General features: G+C 34.6%; 3 protein-coding genes across 3 annotated transcripts; 2 read left to right on the forward strand and 1 right to left on the reverse strand.

Annotated features, from left to right (window-relative positions):
* Positions 1-785: 785 nt before the first annotated feature.
* On the forward strand, positions 786-1,498 carry PHYBLDRAFT_148547 (hypothetical protein; the record flags this gene model as incomplete). Its single annotated transcript, XM_018432107.1, has 5 exons — positions 786-831; positions 904-984; positions 1,049-1,191; positions 1,284-1,373; positions 1,478-1,498. The coding sequence occupies 5 exons, from the start codon at positions 786-788 to the stop codon at positions 1,496-1,498; spliced, it is 381 nt and encodes a 126-aa protein (XP_018288671.1).
* A 2,337-nt stretch (positions 1,499-3,835) lies between these two features.
* PHYBLDRAFT_79537 (hypothetical protein) lies at positions 3,836-7,264 on the reverse strand. The gene is made up of 7 exons (XM_018443474.1): positions 7,069-7,264; positions 6,380-6,783; positions 6,155-6,261; positions 5,939-6,064; positions 5,491-5,812; positions 5,205-5,419; positions 3,836-5,137 (listed from the first exon to the last, which is right to left on the reverse strand). Exons 2-7 carry the CDS (start codon positions 6,755-6,757, stop codon positions 4,123-4,125), a joined length of 2,163 nt encoding a protein of 720 aa, XP_018288672.1. The 5' UTR covers positions 6,758-6,783; positions 7,069-7,264; the 3' UTR covers positions 3,836-4,122.
* A 4,593-nt stretch (positions 7,265-11,857) lies between these two features.
* Positions 11,858-16,030, forward strand: PHYBLDRAFT_187967 (hypothetical protein; the record flags this gene model as incomplete). Its single annotated transcript, XM_018439441.1, has 6 exons — positions 11,858-12,262; positions 12,422-12,618; positions 12,721-13,042; positions 13,138-13,352; positions 13,410-15,607; positions 15,676-16,030. The coding sequence occupies 6 exons, from the start codon at positions 11,858-11,860 to the stop codon at positions 15,777-15,779; spliced, it is 3,441 nt and encodes a 1,146-aa protein (XP_018288673.1). The 3' UTR covers positions 15,780-16,030.
* Between the last annotated feature and the right edge of the window lie 223 nt (positions 16,031-16,253).

The following is a 16,253-nucleotide window of genomic DNA, read 5'->3' on the forward strand; positions in this document are numbered from 1 at the left end:
TGATTTATAGGTTGGCTTTTGAGGGAATGGCTAAACAAACATGTATACAGATTTGCTAAGCATTAGTGCAACCCCAGGTGTCAAAACTTCTTCCTTTGTTTTTTTATCATTCTTTAAGTTTACGTGTTTACCTGGTCCTTGTAATTTGAAAGTCTGCAATCAGTATATATATGTATATACGCGCATTCAACTTGTACGATATGATAAATAGTATTATTTTTTTAATCGAATTGAATTAAATCAACTAAAATGATCATTTATAGCATAAATCAATTTCAGGACACCAAGAAGTCAGGATTAGAGTATCCAGAATATAGTAGAAAGTATAATAGTCTCCCAAAAATCATCATCATTGTCTATTTTTTGTAAAAGAAACAGTAGCTACGAGTATTTTACATATTATTAAACCACTTTTCTCCAGCAAAGATCAAGGTTACTTGGCCACAGCCCTTGTCTTTAAACTATCACTATTAATACTATTCTTACTGTGATGTGTGTAGGGTATATATCGACTCTGGTGTATATACTACCTGTCTCATAGCAAGAAGAAGAATACAAAGATCAAAATTATAATTCTGTCACACAGATTGCGCAAAACAGCGAAACCTAATTGTGGTACAAACCGTACAAACCATACAAATGACTATTGTGCTGCCTTCTCTCTCTCTTTTTTTTTTCTTTTGGATTTTTTTCAATACTAAAAGAAGAATAAAAAGAAAAATTATGACCACATGAATTATGACCTTTTGATCCCTTTCTTCTATTGATTTGCTTTTTTTTTTGCTATGGAAACTTTTGAAAAGAAATATAATTTTAGGAGTTATACTAAAGGTAAGGCGATCATTTCAAACAACATATTTGCCTGTCTGTCTGCCTGACTGTAGACTGACATGTTTAATTTAGGAATCCGCCCAATTCAGAATTTGATTCTACAACGGGTTCATGAGGTTCGTACCTTTGAGAATGGCATGGCGACTTTTACTGGTAAGAGAAAAAAAAAATGAGATTTCACATGTTCAGATTTGACTAATATAACGATAACTGCTAGTGAAGGATAAGCCTGCATCATCGATGTTTAGAAGTAATAGGCCTTATCATGCCTACAAGAAGGAAAGCATGGAAGTTAGCGATTGTGAATTTCCTCTGAAACAGCATATAAAACAACATATTGAAAACTGTCCCGTACAAGTGGTACTATTAGTAATTGAATTTTTGCTCCTGTTTATATATATTACTCATACTATTTTATATTTGTTACTTTTTTTTTATTCTCATCATTTTAGCTTAAGGATGTCAAGGCAAACTCTCTTGGTGTACCTGTTGTTGTACCTATTGTTAATGGAAAATTCATTATGCAAAAAAAAAAACCGACAGTAAGTATCTAAATTCTAAGCAAAAGAAGAGAAAGAAGATAGACATATATTAAAATGTTATGTAGACTGTGTGTGTGTGGGTGAATGTTGTATAATTTTATAAGAGAAAGGATGATGTTGCCTGAAAGAATAATGCCAGCATCTTTGCATTGCTATATAACCATAACCATAATTGTTTTGTATAATTGGTCAAAATGATTTATATATCGTATAAAATTCTGGATCTATTTGTTATGATATTCAGCCCAGTGTTTGTTATTTCTTTTCAAAATATGGTTCATGTATTACTCTAATGACAATAAACTTAACTTCCAGTTATTTTATATACAGCGTAAATGGCATGCATTTCATTTTTCTTTTTCTATAGTGATTATATTGAGGAGTTGTGATTTCTTGAAAATCCGATTAGAATTTCTATAAATTTTAGAGAAGTCGAATACAATGTTAGATTTCAATTTATTTTAATAAACTACAAGGTAGACCGGCTGTCCCTATTGGAACAGTTTAAGAAGCAATAGCCATACTATTCTAAGAAAGAAAAATGTTTATCCAATCTTGTGTAAATTCAATTACTGTATGATGTGACATTTGATCACTATCGTTAGCTACTTCTCTACTGTTTATTTCACTTGGATAACCCTTATAACCCTAATAACCTTTCTACCCTTCATACCCCTCATAACTCTTAAAGTACCTAAGATATTCCAAGGTTTTCAATGTTACTAAGTTCTTTGAATTATCTGATATTTTTGATACAGTTAAAGATTTATTTAGTAGAAAAATAAGATTTTCACCCAATTTTTTAAATTTAAATAGTAATTCAATTTTCAATGATTTATTATACATTTTTCTTGGATAAATTTGTTGGGCTTATCTTATTTAGAAAGAGGTCAAATAAGGAATTCCTAGTGAGAAATTACCCAATTTAAACAAATAATAGTAATTGTAAATGAAAGTTCAATATATAATATTTGTAATTCGTTTCTTATTTAATTTTTTTACAGAATTAATTATGACTATAGCAGCATACTATTTGTGCTTATTATTACTTTAATTCATACAGACCAAGCTAGCAATAAATGGCTCATTCGATAAGCTTGTGCAAAATCTATGTATTGAATATGATTAGAAGTCTCTTTATTACCAAGTTCCATTTAACCTAGACATAAAACCTTTTCTTTTACTAGTAAAAGTTTATGGTACTTAAATCATAGACATATATACATACATGTGAATTTGATTTATTGTGAATTATTTATTCTATATATAAAAAACAATAATATAGGTAGTTTTCTTGTATTATTGTTATTTGCACAAAATTCAGTAGAGTCTGCCTATATGGTATGCTCAAATGACAGGTACCAGTTGTTGGCAAAGCTATTAATTTTATCATTGAATCCTTTCACATGCATGAATTTCTGTTTTAGAATTTATAATTGTCACACCATAATATTCTTTTCTTCTTCTAGATTAAAATAGTCTTATAAAACCCTGCAAATGGGGTATTCTTTTTCTAAATTGAAGTTATCGACAATATCCCTCGTGGACTTTGAGAGTTTATCATGGTACTAAACATATTTTTTTTATAATAATAATATTTCTGGAATAATTGGTTGGTAAGACACAAACACTCAATAGAAATAATAATAATAATAGTAACAATGTGTTACAGAGATTAGCACAGATCGAACAAAACACTTGTTACATTCTGTTTACTCCCAAAAACCATTCCCTTTTCTTTCTTTCATTTTGTTTTACAAGCAAAATTAAACTAGAATATTTTGTCAATGTATATTTATATTAAGCAATATAATATACTATAATTCAATTTGAATTGAATTGAATTGAATTGAAAAGCTGCTGTTTTTTTTTTATCTTTATATGTATGTGACCCCAGTTTATGGATATTTAATATGGGTTATCTGCGATGAGTAAAGCCTTTTTGTATAAAAATATTATACATAAAATAAATCAGCAAAATATATATATATATATATATATATTTTTAAGAAACAATCCTCGATTATTGATGACAGGATATCAAATTCTAAATACAATACACTAAATAAATAAATACATGAAATAATAATAATAGTAATTCTGTTGGATATATAATGTCAACTGTCTTTTTTTTTAAAGAAAAATGATGAGTATGATAGAAAAATGTCAAGACTTTGGAAGAAAGAATAAGAGTTAAAAATATTCTGCTTGTATGAAAGCCTAGGATTTGTGCTTTTTGGTTTGCTTTAGAGAAAAATAGGGAAAAGGGAAAATGGGTTTATAGGAAATTCTTGTCTGAAATAAGAAAAAAAAAGTCATGAATAAAATAGAAGAAAATAGAAAGAAGAAAGAAATATATGTATATAAAGAAGAAGAAGAAAATGGGCTCATAAGTATATATATATATATTAACAGCTCTTAACAATCACATCTAAAATATCAATTGTTTTTTTAGGGGTTTTGTTTTGTGGCATAGAAACACTGTATGATTTGTATATAGAAATTGATAGGGGTGCTTATTAGAATATAAAGATGCCCTTCATGCATAATAAAGAAAATATAAAAGAGAAAAAAAAACATTATAGTAAATGACTTGAATGTGCCCTACCATAAATATCATATATGTATAATATAATAGTGAAAGAAAAGAAAATAAAAAGAAAAACCACCTTCCGGAGATGGTAAACTGTATAACCATATGGCTCTAAAGTTGAGGCCAATTTGGTGGTGATTTGGTGGGAGGGTATCTCTAAAAGACAACAAAGAATGGGTGTCTCTTTGCTGCTGAATATCTTGACAATGATTGTTTTATCTCGGGTGTATAATCTGAGGAGGAAGACATATCCTTGTGCCGATTCTGGGTGTTGCTATCAGATGTCGTTTCATTTGATGCTTGATGTCCGTGGCCTCCTCCATTCTGTACAATTTGGATCGCAATCTTTCGGGCTTCTTCAACCTTTCCCGTCATCTTTAGTCCAACTACCTGCAGAGCAAGCTCCATGAGGGCACGGTCATTTTCGCTGTAATATTTAAACAATGTAACATCTCCTTCCAGAGGTAGTGGGTGCTCTTTGAATGACACAACTGCAGTTCCGGATTCTGCTGCGGGTGGCAGTATACATACAATCGTATTCTGAGACCAGTAATGGGTGCTAGTGGCTTCGATATCTCCAAAAAGACATGTCAATCCAGGATGGAAACCACTGCCTAGGATAGTAACCTCAATTCCTCCACAGGTTGGGCCTTCGCTTGGAATAATTCGTTTCAATTGAGGACCTTCATTGCTGGCCACAGCTGCGGTTATTTTCGGGTGAGATGTATCAGACACTAGAGAGATTTCATGGCCTTGAGAAACCACTGTGGGTAGCATAAGACGAGTGAGAGCTTTTGGTTCTACCGGAATATCATATGATTCATGTCGTACTATATTTGTTGAATGTTCTTCATTACGCGGTGGACTCAATTCAATAAAAGAGAGGGGCTGAGGGCTCTTGTGTTCGTGCAGTGCGTGTAATGTCGGGGAACTTCTGTATGCTGCACGGAATCGACGGGATCCAGAATTACTTTCATTGCTAGATAACTCCTGGTAAGGTTCATACGATTCGGCAGGCATCAAAGGAACTTTGGGTGCTTCAATATCTGCACGTTGTCTCTTCTGCCCGACTCTGGACTTATTAGACTTGTGGTCGTCTGTAATCATAATTGCTGGAGAAACACCCGTAGCAACCTGTTTACCAGTGTGATCGTGCATTTCAAAGTAGATACTATGATAGTAATAAGATCAGTATTATTGATTTTTTTTAACGAAAGAAAAAAAATTATGAAACTCACCAAAAACCTAGTCGCTCATTGTGGTGTCTACAGTAGCAAGTGATACGAGTCGGAAGTATCGTGTCCCCAGAGCTAAAGTCAACCATGTCCGGACAATTGAACAAAAGAACCTTTTCTTCTTCGAGGGCCAAGGATTCTTCGTCTTCTGTAGGACTCTTTTCATCGTCTGTATCTGTCTTGACTCTGTTCTCTTTACGCCTTTGAGACCGTTTACGCTAATGTTAAACAAATATATGTATAGGTTAATATACATATAAAAATAAAAATAAAATATCCAGAAACTTACTTCGCGTTGAATACACCCTAGACAAGTTACAACCTTTTTGGATGGGTTGCTCGCACAAATTACCCGGGCACTCAAAAATAGTGTTCTTTCTGGCTTGACCAGGAGGTCCGTGCTATCCATCTTGATATTATTGGACACGGCCGGGACCAGGCTCTGGCGCTTGAGCCTTTCTTTAGCTACCATGTGTCTAGGCAACTTTAGATGTGACCACCACTGTGATTTGTCACCGTCATCTGTCACTAGCTGTATGCACAGTTTTATTTGTGTTTCTACTCTCGATTTTGCTCCGGTCTGAGGAACACCTAAAACACGGATCTGCATGCTGTGTAAATAGAGATGTATATATGATAATTATTAAATTATTAAAATTAAAATCAATAATATTGTTTTCCGATAATTCGGATTGGTTGTATAATAAATTCTAAGCATCTTTTTCTTTTAGTCTTACCCTTTGGTTGTTGGATCAAGTGAGGGAGTAAGTGTATTATGAGAAAAGGGCGTGTCCAGTGATTCATCGCATTTTCTAGGTGATCCAACATGTGGGGTAAGTGACGACAGGGAAGTTGGTACATATCTGATTATGGAAAAAAAATTGGTGTTAATGTTATACAGGCCAGCAACAAATAATAATAAATAAAATAATACTAGGGCAGTAAGAACTTACACTGGGTTTGGTAAATGTACTGGACTATGTGATATATAATCGCTAAAGTTCTTGGCCAAACTAGGAATTGTCGGAGGGATCGAATTGTTGGTTACATTGGTGAAGATCTATTAAGTATTTTTTATATATATATGTGTATATCAGCCAATTTTGTTTTTTATATTTTTAAAAGAGAAATCAAACAATCAATGGATTAACTAATAGATAAAGAAGTTATCATTTTACGTTGTTGAATCCGGACCAAAAGGTCTGGTTAGATTCGGCCGGGGAATTGACAGGATGAAGCGATTCGATGATTCTTGACTGAGTTGCAATGGTTGGTGTAGCTAGGGATGGTGTGTGATAATTATAAGGTGAAGATTGATCCATATGTTTGGCTGATGATATATTATCGTGTCTTGTTTCATTTTTTTGATTGTGCATAAAAAACATCGGGTTCTTGGTTGATAGGTGATCGAGTTTGTAAAAGAATGAGTTATCGATGAGGGGATTTAAGATGTTTACTAAATCGTCATGTGGCTCGCTGGTAGATGAGCCCGATGGGGAATCATAAAAATCATTTGAGGCTAATGACATTGTTGTTAACGGACTAGTATTCTGCATGTTAAGTGATTGCAATCTACTTTTGACTTTTTATTAAAAAGAAAAAAGTTAAAGAAGTAAAGATAATAAAAAAATAGTAATGAAAAGAAGAAGAAGAAGAAAAGGTGAACGTTGGTTAAAGGAGACAGTTGTCAAATAGAAGCAATTTAATGTATTTTTTCCTTCTTTCTTTTTATAGTGGGGTGGACAAGACAAAAGCCAATTGCCTTTTGTACAGGATTTTTTTATTTATACGTATATATATATATTTGTTTATTAAACAAAAAAGAAAAAGAAAAGAAGAAATCCTTCAGAGCTTAAGCTTGGCTTACATGGGATTACCGGATGATTTGGTTAATGAAAGGGTTCAATACTGACTAAAGTTGTGGTATATCTTTAACACATGTGATTTGGTATGTCTTCTCTAGATTAATCGAGTACAAAGGCACAAATAATATCAGCAGGAGAGACAAGCTTTTCTGGGCTTGATCAAGTAGTCGAGAAGTATGAGGTAACCTTCACGTGAAGTATGTTCTGGTTTCGAGTGTCATCTTTTAAAGGGTGTACACACAGCATAATTCAATTTTGGATGTGTATTACCATGCTCAATTTCTATACCAAAAATACTTTTTATTTTATTTTATTCTGATCTGCGGTCCCAGGCTGTTCTATTTTTCCCCTTAAATAAAAAATAAATTGTGGAGCAGGTAACACACGCCATGAGACATAAAAAGCCAATGCGGTTGTATGTTAAAGAAGTCTTTCTTAAAAGTGATAACCTAAGTGTCCCTTACTTGATGGCCACTACTTAATGCTCGCTGCTCGCTGCTTATGGCGCAATATCTCTTATTTAAATCTCGGGAGGGATAGTATTTAATTGTCATGAAACCAACGCAATTGATACTTCTATTTATACTGTTACTGCTACCTTTAAATCATAATTCAATGACAATCTGAAAGATATTTCGTTAATGAGTCTGTACACTTTTTTGGACTTGATAAAGCCTATAATAATATTTCTCGAGAGTTTTTTTTTTGAACCAGACAGACTCTACAAGTATCACAAAATAAGTTGCGTACCATTGAAGGTGTACTCAAATAAGTGGTTTGAACACCTGTGTTACCTTTAAGCTGGTTGATTTAAGTAAAGGCAAATCTAGTATGTTATAATTTATATACCCAAGCGTAACAACGAAAACCCAGAATGTGTCTTTCTTGCTTGCATAAAGTAAACTTTTAAACTTTTTTTATTATTCCAGTAGGACAAATAAATACTCGTAAAACTCCAAGGGCTCATAATGTATAACATTATTAGTATTACTATTATTTTAATAATATGTTAAGTATAATATTAAGTTTCTTTTCTTTTAATTGATTTGAATCGAATCGAATCGATTATTTTTTTAAAAAAAAAAAGAACAGCTAATTGGGTATAAATTAAGGCTTCTATGCTGTTACTTATTTTTCTTTATTAGAAAATATATCCAAATACGATGGTTAATTCTTTCTTATACTCCATAATTGCATATAAGAATTCCTCGATTAGTATTACTTTAGAATTTAAATAGAAAACAAGTAGTATATCTATAGTATCATATAAATAAGTTCTTTTGTATTTTTAAGTGATGTTTTTAAGGAGTGCTTAAGCCCGAACGAGTGCGCTGTACAATATTCTTCGTATAATTATTATACCTAGCTGTGCTTTCAATAAAGATGAATAATATCTCATGTGGTGATAATTTTCATTTATTGGCTTTCATTAACAATTGTAGTAATCAAAAATATCAAGAAAATAATAATTACAAAGCGAAGAAAGCTTAATTCATTTATTATAGATGCTCTAAAAGTCAACCTGTCAGTAACTCGTGTCAAGTTACCGATGACTCGACACATCAAATTTCTAAATAAAAAACTATTGAACAATATACAATTGCTCAGCAACTGTTGTTAATTAACTGATCGACCATCACGCTTCTATAAATACCATATAAATATACATGTCTTGTAAGTAGCATTTATAATTTTCCAATGAGCACATGGCCTTAAAATTTAACCATTCTCAGCTGCTCAAAAGTCCTATTCACTAAATTCAAGAGCTTATACATACATATATATATATATATATATATACTCTTTTGAATTTTCAAGGTATTATTAATATCAAAAGAGCCATTAAAACAACCGATTTTGGTTGATAATGTTTTATTAGTAAACTTGCGAATACGAATTCTTTATATTTATAATGAGATTTCTCAACTTTTATATCTGCGATTATTTTTAACCACTTCACATCGAGTATTTCTCAGAATGTAAGCGTGATGTCTGTCCATGTACTCAACACCCGCTCATGAGCACTCGAGCTTTTGCCTAGTATCTATTATGGCTTTCTGTTAGAAGCTCTACTATCATTAAGCTTGATTGAATTGAAACCGAGACAAAGATAACTCACCAAATAATCATATGTTTTCTTATACTTGATACTTTGGCAAAAAGAAAGAAAGAAAGAAAGAAAGAAGTAACCTGTCTAAACCAAAGGTATCAAATGTTATGTATTTATACAAAAGATACAATATGACAAGATTTGGAAAAGTATACGTTATTTCCTTTATCTGAAATCACAAATGGAGTATTATTAACAGAGGAAGTATCAAGCTTTACGTATTTCTCAATCAAAGTGCATTCACCGCATTTTGAGTTTTGAGATTACCCATTAGATTTCCAGAGTGTGATTTATCCATATTTGACTCATATATTGCTTGTACAAAGAGATATTCTCAACTGTTTGCCTACATTATATAGCATGCGCATACTAAATATTTGTGTCAAAGAATATAAATAAGTACGCTATTTGGCCACTTTATCTACATTGCGAGTCTTCAATTTTCGATAGGTCTATATTGTCGAGAGAACATTTTTTGATATGCGCCTAATATTTGTCCACACAATCGTCTTAACGGAAGTCTATCCGAGCTTTAGTGAAATTTTTACCATAAATAAATAAAGAAAAAAACGAGGTATTGTACGTAATGGCCAGTGAATATAGAATGTGTACCTGGACGACTATTTTTCTTTTTGCAAAAGGACATTCATGGCATTTTCTGCTTATTGGTTGATAAGCCAACTCTTCTTTTTTTTCCCCTTTATCGCTTTAAAGAGTATAAAGCCAGGAAACCCTCTTTATTTATAAGGATCAATTGGAATTCTGATGATTAATAGAATTGTTATTTTGTATTATTATTTTGATAATTCTAAGCAATTAAGGTTAATATGTTATTCCGATCCAGCTTTTGTTTCTTGGACTATAACTATAGGTCAAAAATGTGGGTAGGTGTGGGTACGTGTGTGGGTCTATCTTTACAAAGCTTGGTTCCCATTATGTTTATTACCACTACGCCATGAATGAGATAAGATCCATATATATATATAAAACAGAAGCGGTATTTTATTTATGCGGCTTTATTTTTATTTTTTATAATTTAAATCTCAAAAAAAAACTATGTTAATCTGATAATTAGAAGAATCTTGAAATTTTTTTTTATTACATATAGTAAAATCAATTGATTTCTGATCTTTCTCATAGGTAAGGCATAGACTAAAAGAGCACCTTTATCATTTGCCTTACCCATACATATATACATACATACATACATATATATATATATATATGTTGTTGTTGTTTGGTGTACAGTGCGGCTGAGTCACTGTGGGAGGAAGCAGTCCTAAAAAGAGAGCTAAAGGGGATTACGAGCACAAGAATTGGGGACAATATCTCCAAAGAGAAGACGTTTTAAACAAAAATCACGCTTTAGTGCCACATGATAAAACATAGCAATAAAATGATGTAGTGAGAGATTAGCAGTATGGTGTTTAAAGCCTTGATTACCTCAAATTAGCTGCAAATCAAGTTATCCTTGTCAAGCATCTAATCATTGCAGATTTTTATGCTAAAAAAAGGGAGGGCAGCAGCAATATGTTAATACAATACAAGATCTTTTCATTTGATAATTAATAGGAAAACGTTGTTGGTTAATTAGATCTATATATTGATTCGACTCTTGTAGTTAGGGGAATTGGGTAATAGCAAAAGAAAAACTTTTGAGCTTTCTTTTTTCACATTGAATTTAGTTATGATTAGCTTGGGCAAATAGGCCAAGAGTTTTGGTTTGGATTTTTGTATTAAGCCATATCAATTAAGTGGTTGTGTATCCTTGTTATTTCATACAATTGGTGCTACTGATCCTTTAGGACATTACTTATTAAACTGTTCATGGTTGTTTTAGGAAAAGATAATCTCAAAGCTATGAAGAAGAAGACACTAGAATAAGCTTAATTGTGTTCTGCCAGATATACCGGTTATTTCAAAACTCAGAAGAATATTGTCTTTCTATAGAGGCTTGATGGCTGCGGTTTTCATTCACGATCAGACAAATTTTTTTTTTATTTAAAAAAGAAAATGGAAATAAATAGAATCGTCTTTTAGCTTTTTGGAAATCAGATTAGGCTCTGTCTGATTCTATTGAATTATAATTATAATACATTTGATATATATATACATTCTGGTACCAATTCGTACTTTTTTTTTTTCACCATGCAAGAAAAACTCGAATCAATTTCATATTTCCAAGTCACAACAAGATTTCCTTAATCTCCTACTGCAGAAGTCTATACACTGTAAGCCATCACCAGATTGGATCCCATGTGAGCAAAGGCTTGGCCATTTGTATATTTGTATTTCAAAGTGCATATGAAATACATAGGTATAAATATATAGCATTTTTATATGTACGCGCCTGAGTGTAGCCTATTTTTATTATTATTATTATTGAATTCTTTTCCTCAATTCTGCTCTGTCTCTATTTCTAATCTCCACAGAAAGAATATAAAAAAGTAACAGAGTCTGCGCGTGATACGAAGGTAGCTCAGCTTTCATTTTTATTGGCCGACAAAACAATTTTAGTCTCACTCCCAACAAAAGGGAAAACACAACAAAATCTCTCTTTTTCACACATTGAACTCAACCCTACAGGCACACATATACACACATACACACACTCTAAAAAAAAATCTCATTCACACCTCATTACGACCTTTAACTAAAGATAAATAAATACATAAAAAGATATGCAGAACGTCAGTCCACTCTTGGACATGATACTACCTACAGATGACGCTTCATGCGATTCCCCATCCGGGTCCTCAACAAGCGAACCCCATGACGAAGCAATGAACAATTCCCAGCCATTCATCGATCAGTCATTCTTTTATAAGCTCGACCAATTATCACCAGATAATCCTCTTTTCTTTATGCAACAATCTGAAAATCGTCCAAGACAATCCGAAGAACTTGACACACCAATGGACGCCCCATCCCCACTGAGCGCACAGGCATCCGTATCAATGTCTTCACCCCAATCAATGTCAACTCAAGGATTCATGTCTGCTCCTTCGAGCATTGTTGAACCACTCCAACCAGCAAACTCATTACCCGCAGAATCAAGCCAGACATTCTGGTCGGGATTCAATAACGTAAGTTAGTCATTCTCCCAATAGCTTAGTTTATGACTCACCACAAGTCCACGCTTAGTTTTTTTCCAATGTGACCCATAACCCCTTTCCACAGGCCATCCCAAACCTAGCCAGAAATTTTACAGACTATCTCTCAAACTATCCAATACAATTCTCGAGCCCTGTGTAAGTATGATCACTACCGTTACACCTCAACTTATCGTATTCTTATTTCTTGCCAACTATAGCCCTGATCAATCCTCCCAACCCTCACCTCCCCCACATGCTGTATCACCTATAAAATACGAGCCATCACTAGACACACCATTTTCTCAGAGTCCTATTACTCGGCCACTTGATATGATGAAAACCCCTGGGTAATATACTACTTTAATTTCTTTCTTAAAAAAATAATTATGTACTTACACATATCATACTAATTAATCAAATTATTAATAATCTTTTTTTTTAAAAAAAAGTATGCAAATCCGCGTCTTGGGTGTTCCTCAAACAGGGGCAAAATCAAGAGTGGAAACACAGATCAAATTATGCATACAGCTAGTGACAGATGATGGCGACAAAGCACAGTGGTGGTCGCATCTTAAATTACCAGAACATATGGTAGCTAAAGATAAACTCAAGCGCCAAGTCATGATGGCCAACGCACAAAATGGCTTAAAAGTAGATGGTGCAAATTTGCCGATTAAGCCGGAAAGAATGCTATTTTTGAGTGCCCGCGTCATTTGTGCAAGTGACCCGTCTAGAAAAGTTGTAACTTGCCTGGGTTGTATTCAACGTGAAGTAAGTTGTCAGATCCACAAAAAAAAACATTAATATTAACATTAACAAAATTATAATTTTTTTTCTAATTCTCTTCTTAATAATAATAACATTAGCGCAAACGATCCCAAAGACGTAAAGAAAATAAGATAAAAACAGATAATGAAGATGACAATCGATCAATGGAAGACGATAAATCCTTGGCTCTTGAAGAACAAAAAGTCCTTTTGTTTAATTGCTCAGAAATAGTCGATTTTAGCTCAGGAGACACCATTCTACCGACACGTATTACTTGTTACTGCAGACATCATAACGAACGTCTTGGATTCTGGTGAGTATTATACTATGATTATATATTTCTACATTTTTGATCTCATTATTACCATAGTATCTATTTTGAAATGCATGACCAAACTGGTAAACAGGTAGCCACAGGAATGTCTCCACCGATTATGATCACAGACGACCACAAATCCAATAAAATCAAAGCCGGTAGAAAGAGACCCAGAACAGATGTAGAATCGCACACCCCTCTCATATCATCCGGTGGATATGAAATGAACTCTGGTGTAACTGCACCTAATATGTTAGGACCACCTCGATTCCGTGTACCTTACGGCAGCTATCCGAATGTACAGACCTTACGCGAACAACAGTTTTCTCTCCAACCTCGCCCAGTCGATCATGTTGGAATGAATCACGACGTAAATCATTTGGCAAACCCAAACTCAAACACAATGCACCGTCAACAATTTGACGCATCTAGCGGTCCAAAAATACAACCTAACTCTATAGTGCCATCAATGGCCACCCAAACGCATCCTACTCCCATGGTTACCGAAAACACTGTCCAGCAGACTGTCACACCTACCCCTATTCTCAATGATCGCCCACAGCTACAACGCCTAATTCCGAATGAGGGCCCGACCTATGGTGGAATTGAGGTCACCATCCTTGGAAGTGGCTTCAGACCAGGTCTTACTTGTCTCTTTGGAGACGCAGCAGCATCCAGTACACATTATTGGTCTCCAAATACTCTTGTGTGTATCTTACCACCTGCAGTTGAACCGGGAACAGTTGTAGTGTCGTTCAAAGAATACCCAATGGTCATGGACAGTCAAGATGTGACGCTTTTCACGTACTTTAATGAAAACGACCGAGCACTTATGGAGCTTGCTCTTCAGGTGGTTGGGCTCAAGATGACAGGAAAAGTGGAAGACGCTCGTGCAATTGCTATGCGCATTGTTCAAGGCGGTAATCAAAACCAACAATCATCCAGTGGAACCAGCAACCAAGATAATCAACAAAACCAGAACCAGAACCAGAACCAAAATCAAACATGCCTTGAACGTCACATCATCCAAGTACTTGAAGTCATGGACATTATGGAAGACGTCGACTCAGTAGATGTCTCATTGACCAGCGGACAAGGCCACACCATGCTTCATTTGGCTGCAATTCTGAATTTCAGTAAACTTACTCGCACATTGATCGAACTTGGCTGTAATGTGGACACTATGGACCGTAACGGAAACACCGCACTTCATTATGCAGCAATGTTTGGACACGAGGACCTTGCTAAAATCCTGTTAGACGACGGAAAGGCAGACTCTGGTATCGTTAACCAGTGGAACAAACGACCCATGCACCTTTCCAAAGACAATACAATGCGTTTGATACTTCATACCTACATGCCGGTCGATGCAGACGAAGTTTCGGATTCATGTGGTGCAAGTGTTTCATCAGATATGCTGGGTGCTGATGTAGATACATCGTTTAGTGACGAGTCTTCGTATGACGATGATGTTATTTCTCTAGATGGCGACAGAGTTGACAGAAATGAGATTAATCAGCGATGGTTACAGTTCTATCAGTCAGATTCATCTGCTTCTGCACAAAGCGAATTATACGAAGAAGGACTGCGGAATCGAAGAAGACCAACACTCAACATTCAATCTATTCAATATCTTGAAGATGACGGTGACCTTCACTCACCCGATGAGATCATGGATGCTGAGGCAGTACACAACAATCATATCGATACATCATCTGATACTGACGATGATGGCGATATGTCCAAAGCTGACTTGAAGAGTACCTGGATGCAGCGCACCCTTTCACACCTTCAACAGGAAAAAGACAAGCATTTGTCGTATGTGACAGACAATACCTTTGTACAGAATATCAAAAATAACATGCCTGCCAAGCCGACTGAACTAAACTTAAAGACAATTGCAGACCATGTATTGCAATTCCCTCGCCCCACAGAAATGATTGCCAATATGTCAGTCATGTTTTCACAAGACCAGGCCAAGGGCTCTTCTACAGATGAGCCTGAGCAGACATTGGCTTGGTATATGGCATTAGCATATTCTATAGGTGCCGGTAGCAGGTCACTTCCAGAACAACCTATCCGGCCTTTGGATCAAAAACAACCAGAGATGTGGCAATTCGATAATAAAATTGCTAATGCTTCTTCCGCACAACCCAGCCGTCCACAACCATCAAGTATGGGCCCAGAAGCGATTGCAGATCAAAAAAGAAGAGACAGACGTCTGTTTTCTTTATGGGTGCCATTACTTTGTTGTAAGTGATAATAATATAATGCCAATATCGATATTGGGCTTGACTAATGATGTGTTTTGTTATTGTAGTTGCTGTTATATGGTTGATTTTCCAGTTTGTCTCTTCTCACCCAGGTGTCATTGATTTTGTGGTGGGAATCTCTGGATTCCGACATCAATACCTGCGTATCTAAAGCCCTATTTTCTGTTCTTTTTAATCCCTCCATCTCCTATCTCTTTCTCTTTCGCTATCACTCTACTTCATTTTCTCCCCCTCCCTTCCCTTCCCTAGTTCCCAATTACATGTTTATTCTCCCCTTCTTTATACAATCTATAGCATTTTGCTCCTCCCTTTTTCTTCTCTAGTATTTTTATGTGCTGTCATTTTTTTTTGAAGAAAAGCCCAAAAAAAAAGAATAATATACATCTTTGTATACCCACCAATAAGATGAGAGTGAGTTTGTGTCGACGTCATCCCATCCATTAGAATTGAACAAGTGCGCGAAAAAATATAGAAAAAAAAAGGTTGACTTTTAACGACATTCATGGTACATGCAACCAAGCTACTGAATCCAATCACATAAACTCACATCAACCAATGTTGATAGGACGACACTCCTTACGATACACCTGCTCTGAAGGTTAATCAGCCAGATCTTCCCATCGAA

This window comes from Phycomyces blakesleeanus (assembly GCF_001638985.1).
Source record: "Phycomyces blakesleeanus NRRL 1555(-) unplaced genomic scaffold PHYBLscaffold_18, whole genome shotgun sequence".
NCBI lineage: Eukaryota > Fungi > Mucoromycota > Mucoromycetes > Mucorales > Phycomycetaceae > Phycomyces > Phycomyces blakesleeanus.

Bases quoted from the DNA above. Each gene is read 5' to 3' on its own strand.
- PHYBLDRAFT_79537 (XM_018443474.1), bottom strand. From the start codon at position 6,757: ATGCAGAATACTAGTCCGTTAACAACAATGTCATTAGCCTCAAATGAT. The intron at 6,262-6,379 runs GTAAAATGATAA...AATACTTAATAG, and splicing joins TTTGGTCCGGATTCAACAAC to ATCTTCACCAATGTAACCAA. The intron at 5,813-5,938 runs GTAAGACTAAAA...CTATTTACACAG, and splicing joins CTTGATCCAACAACCAAAGG to CATGCAGATCCGTGTTTTAG.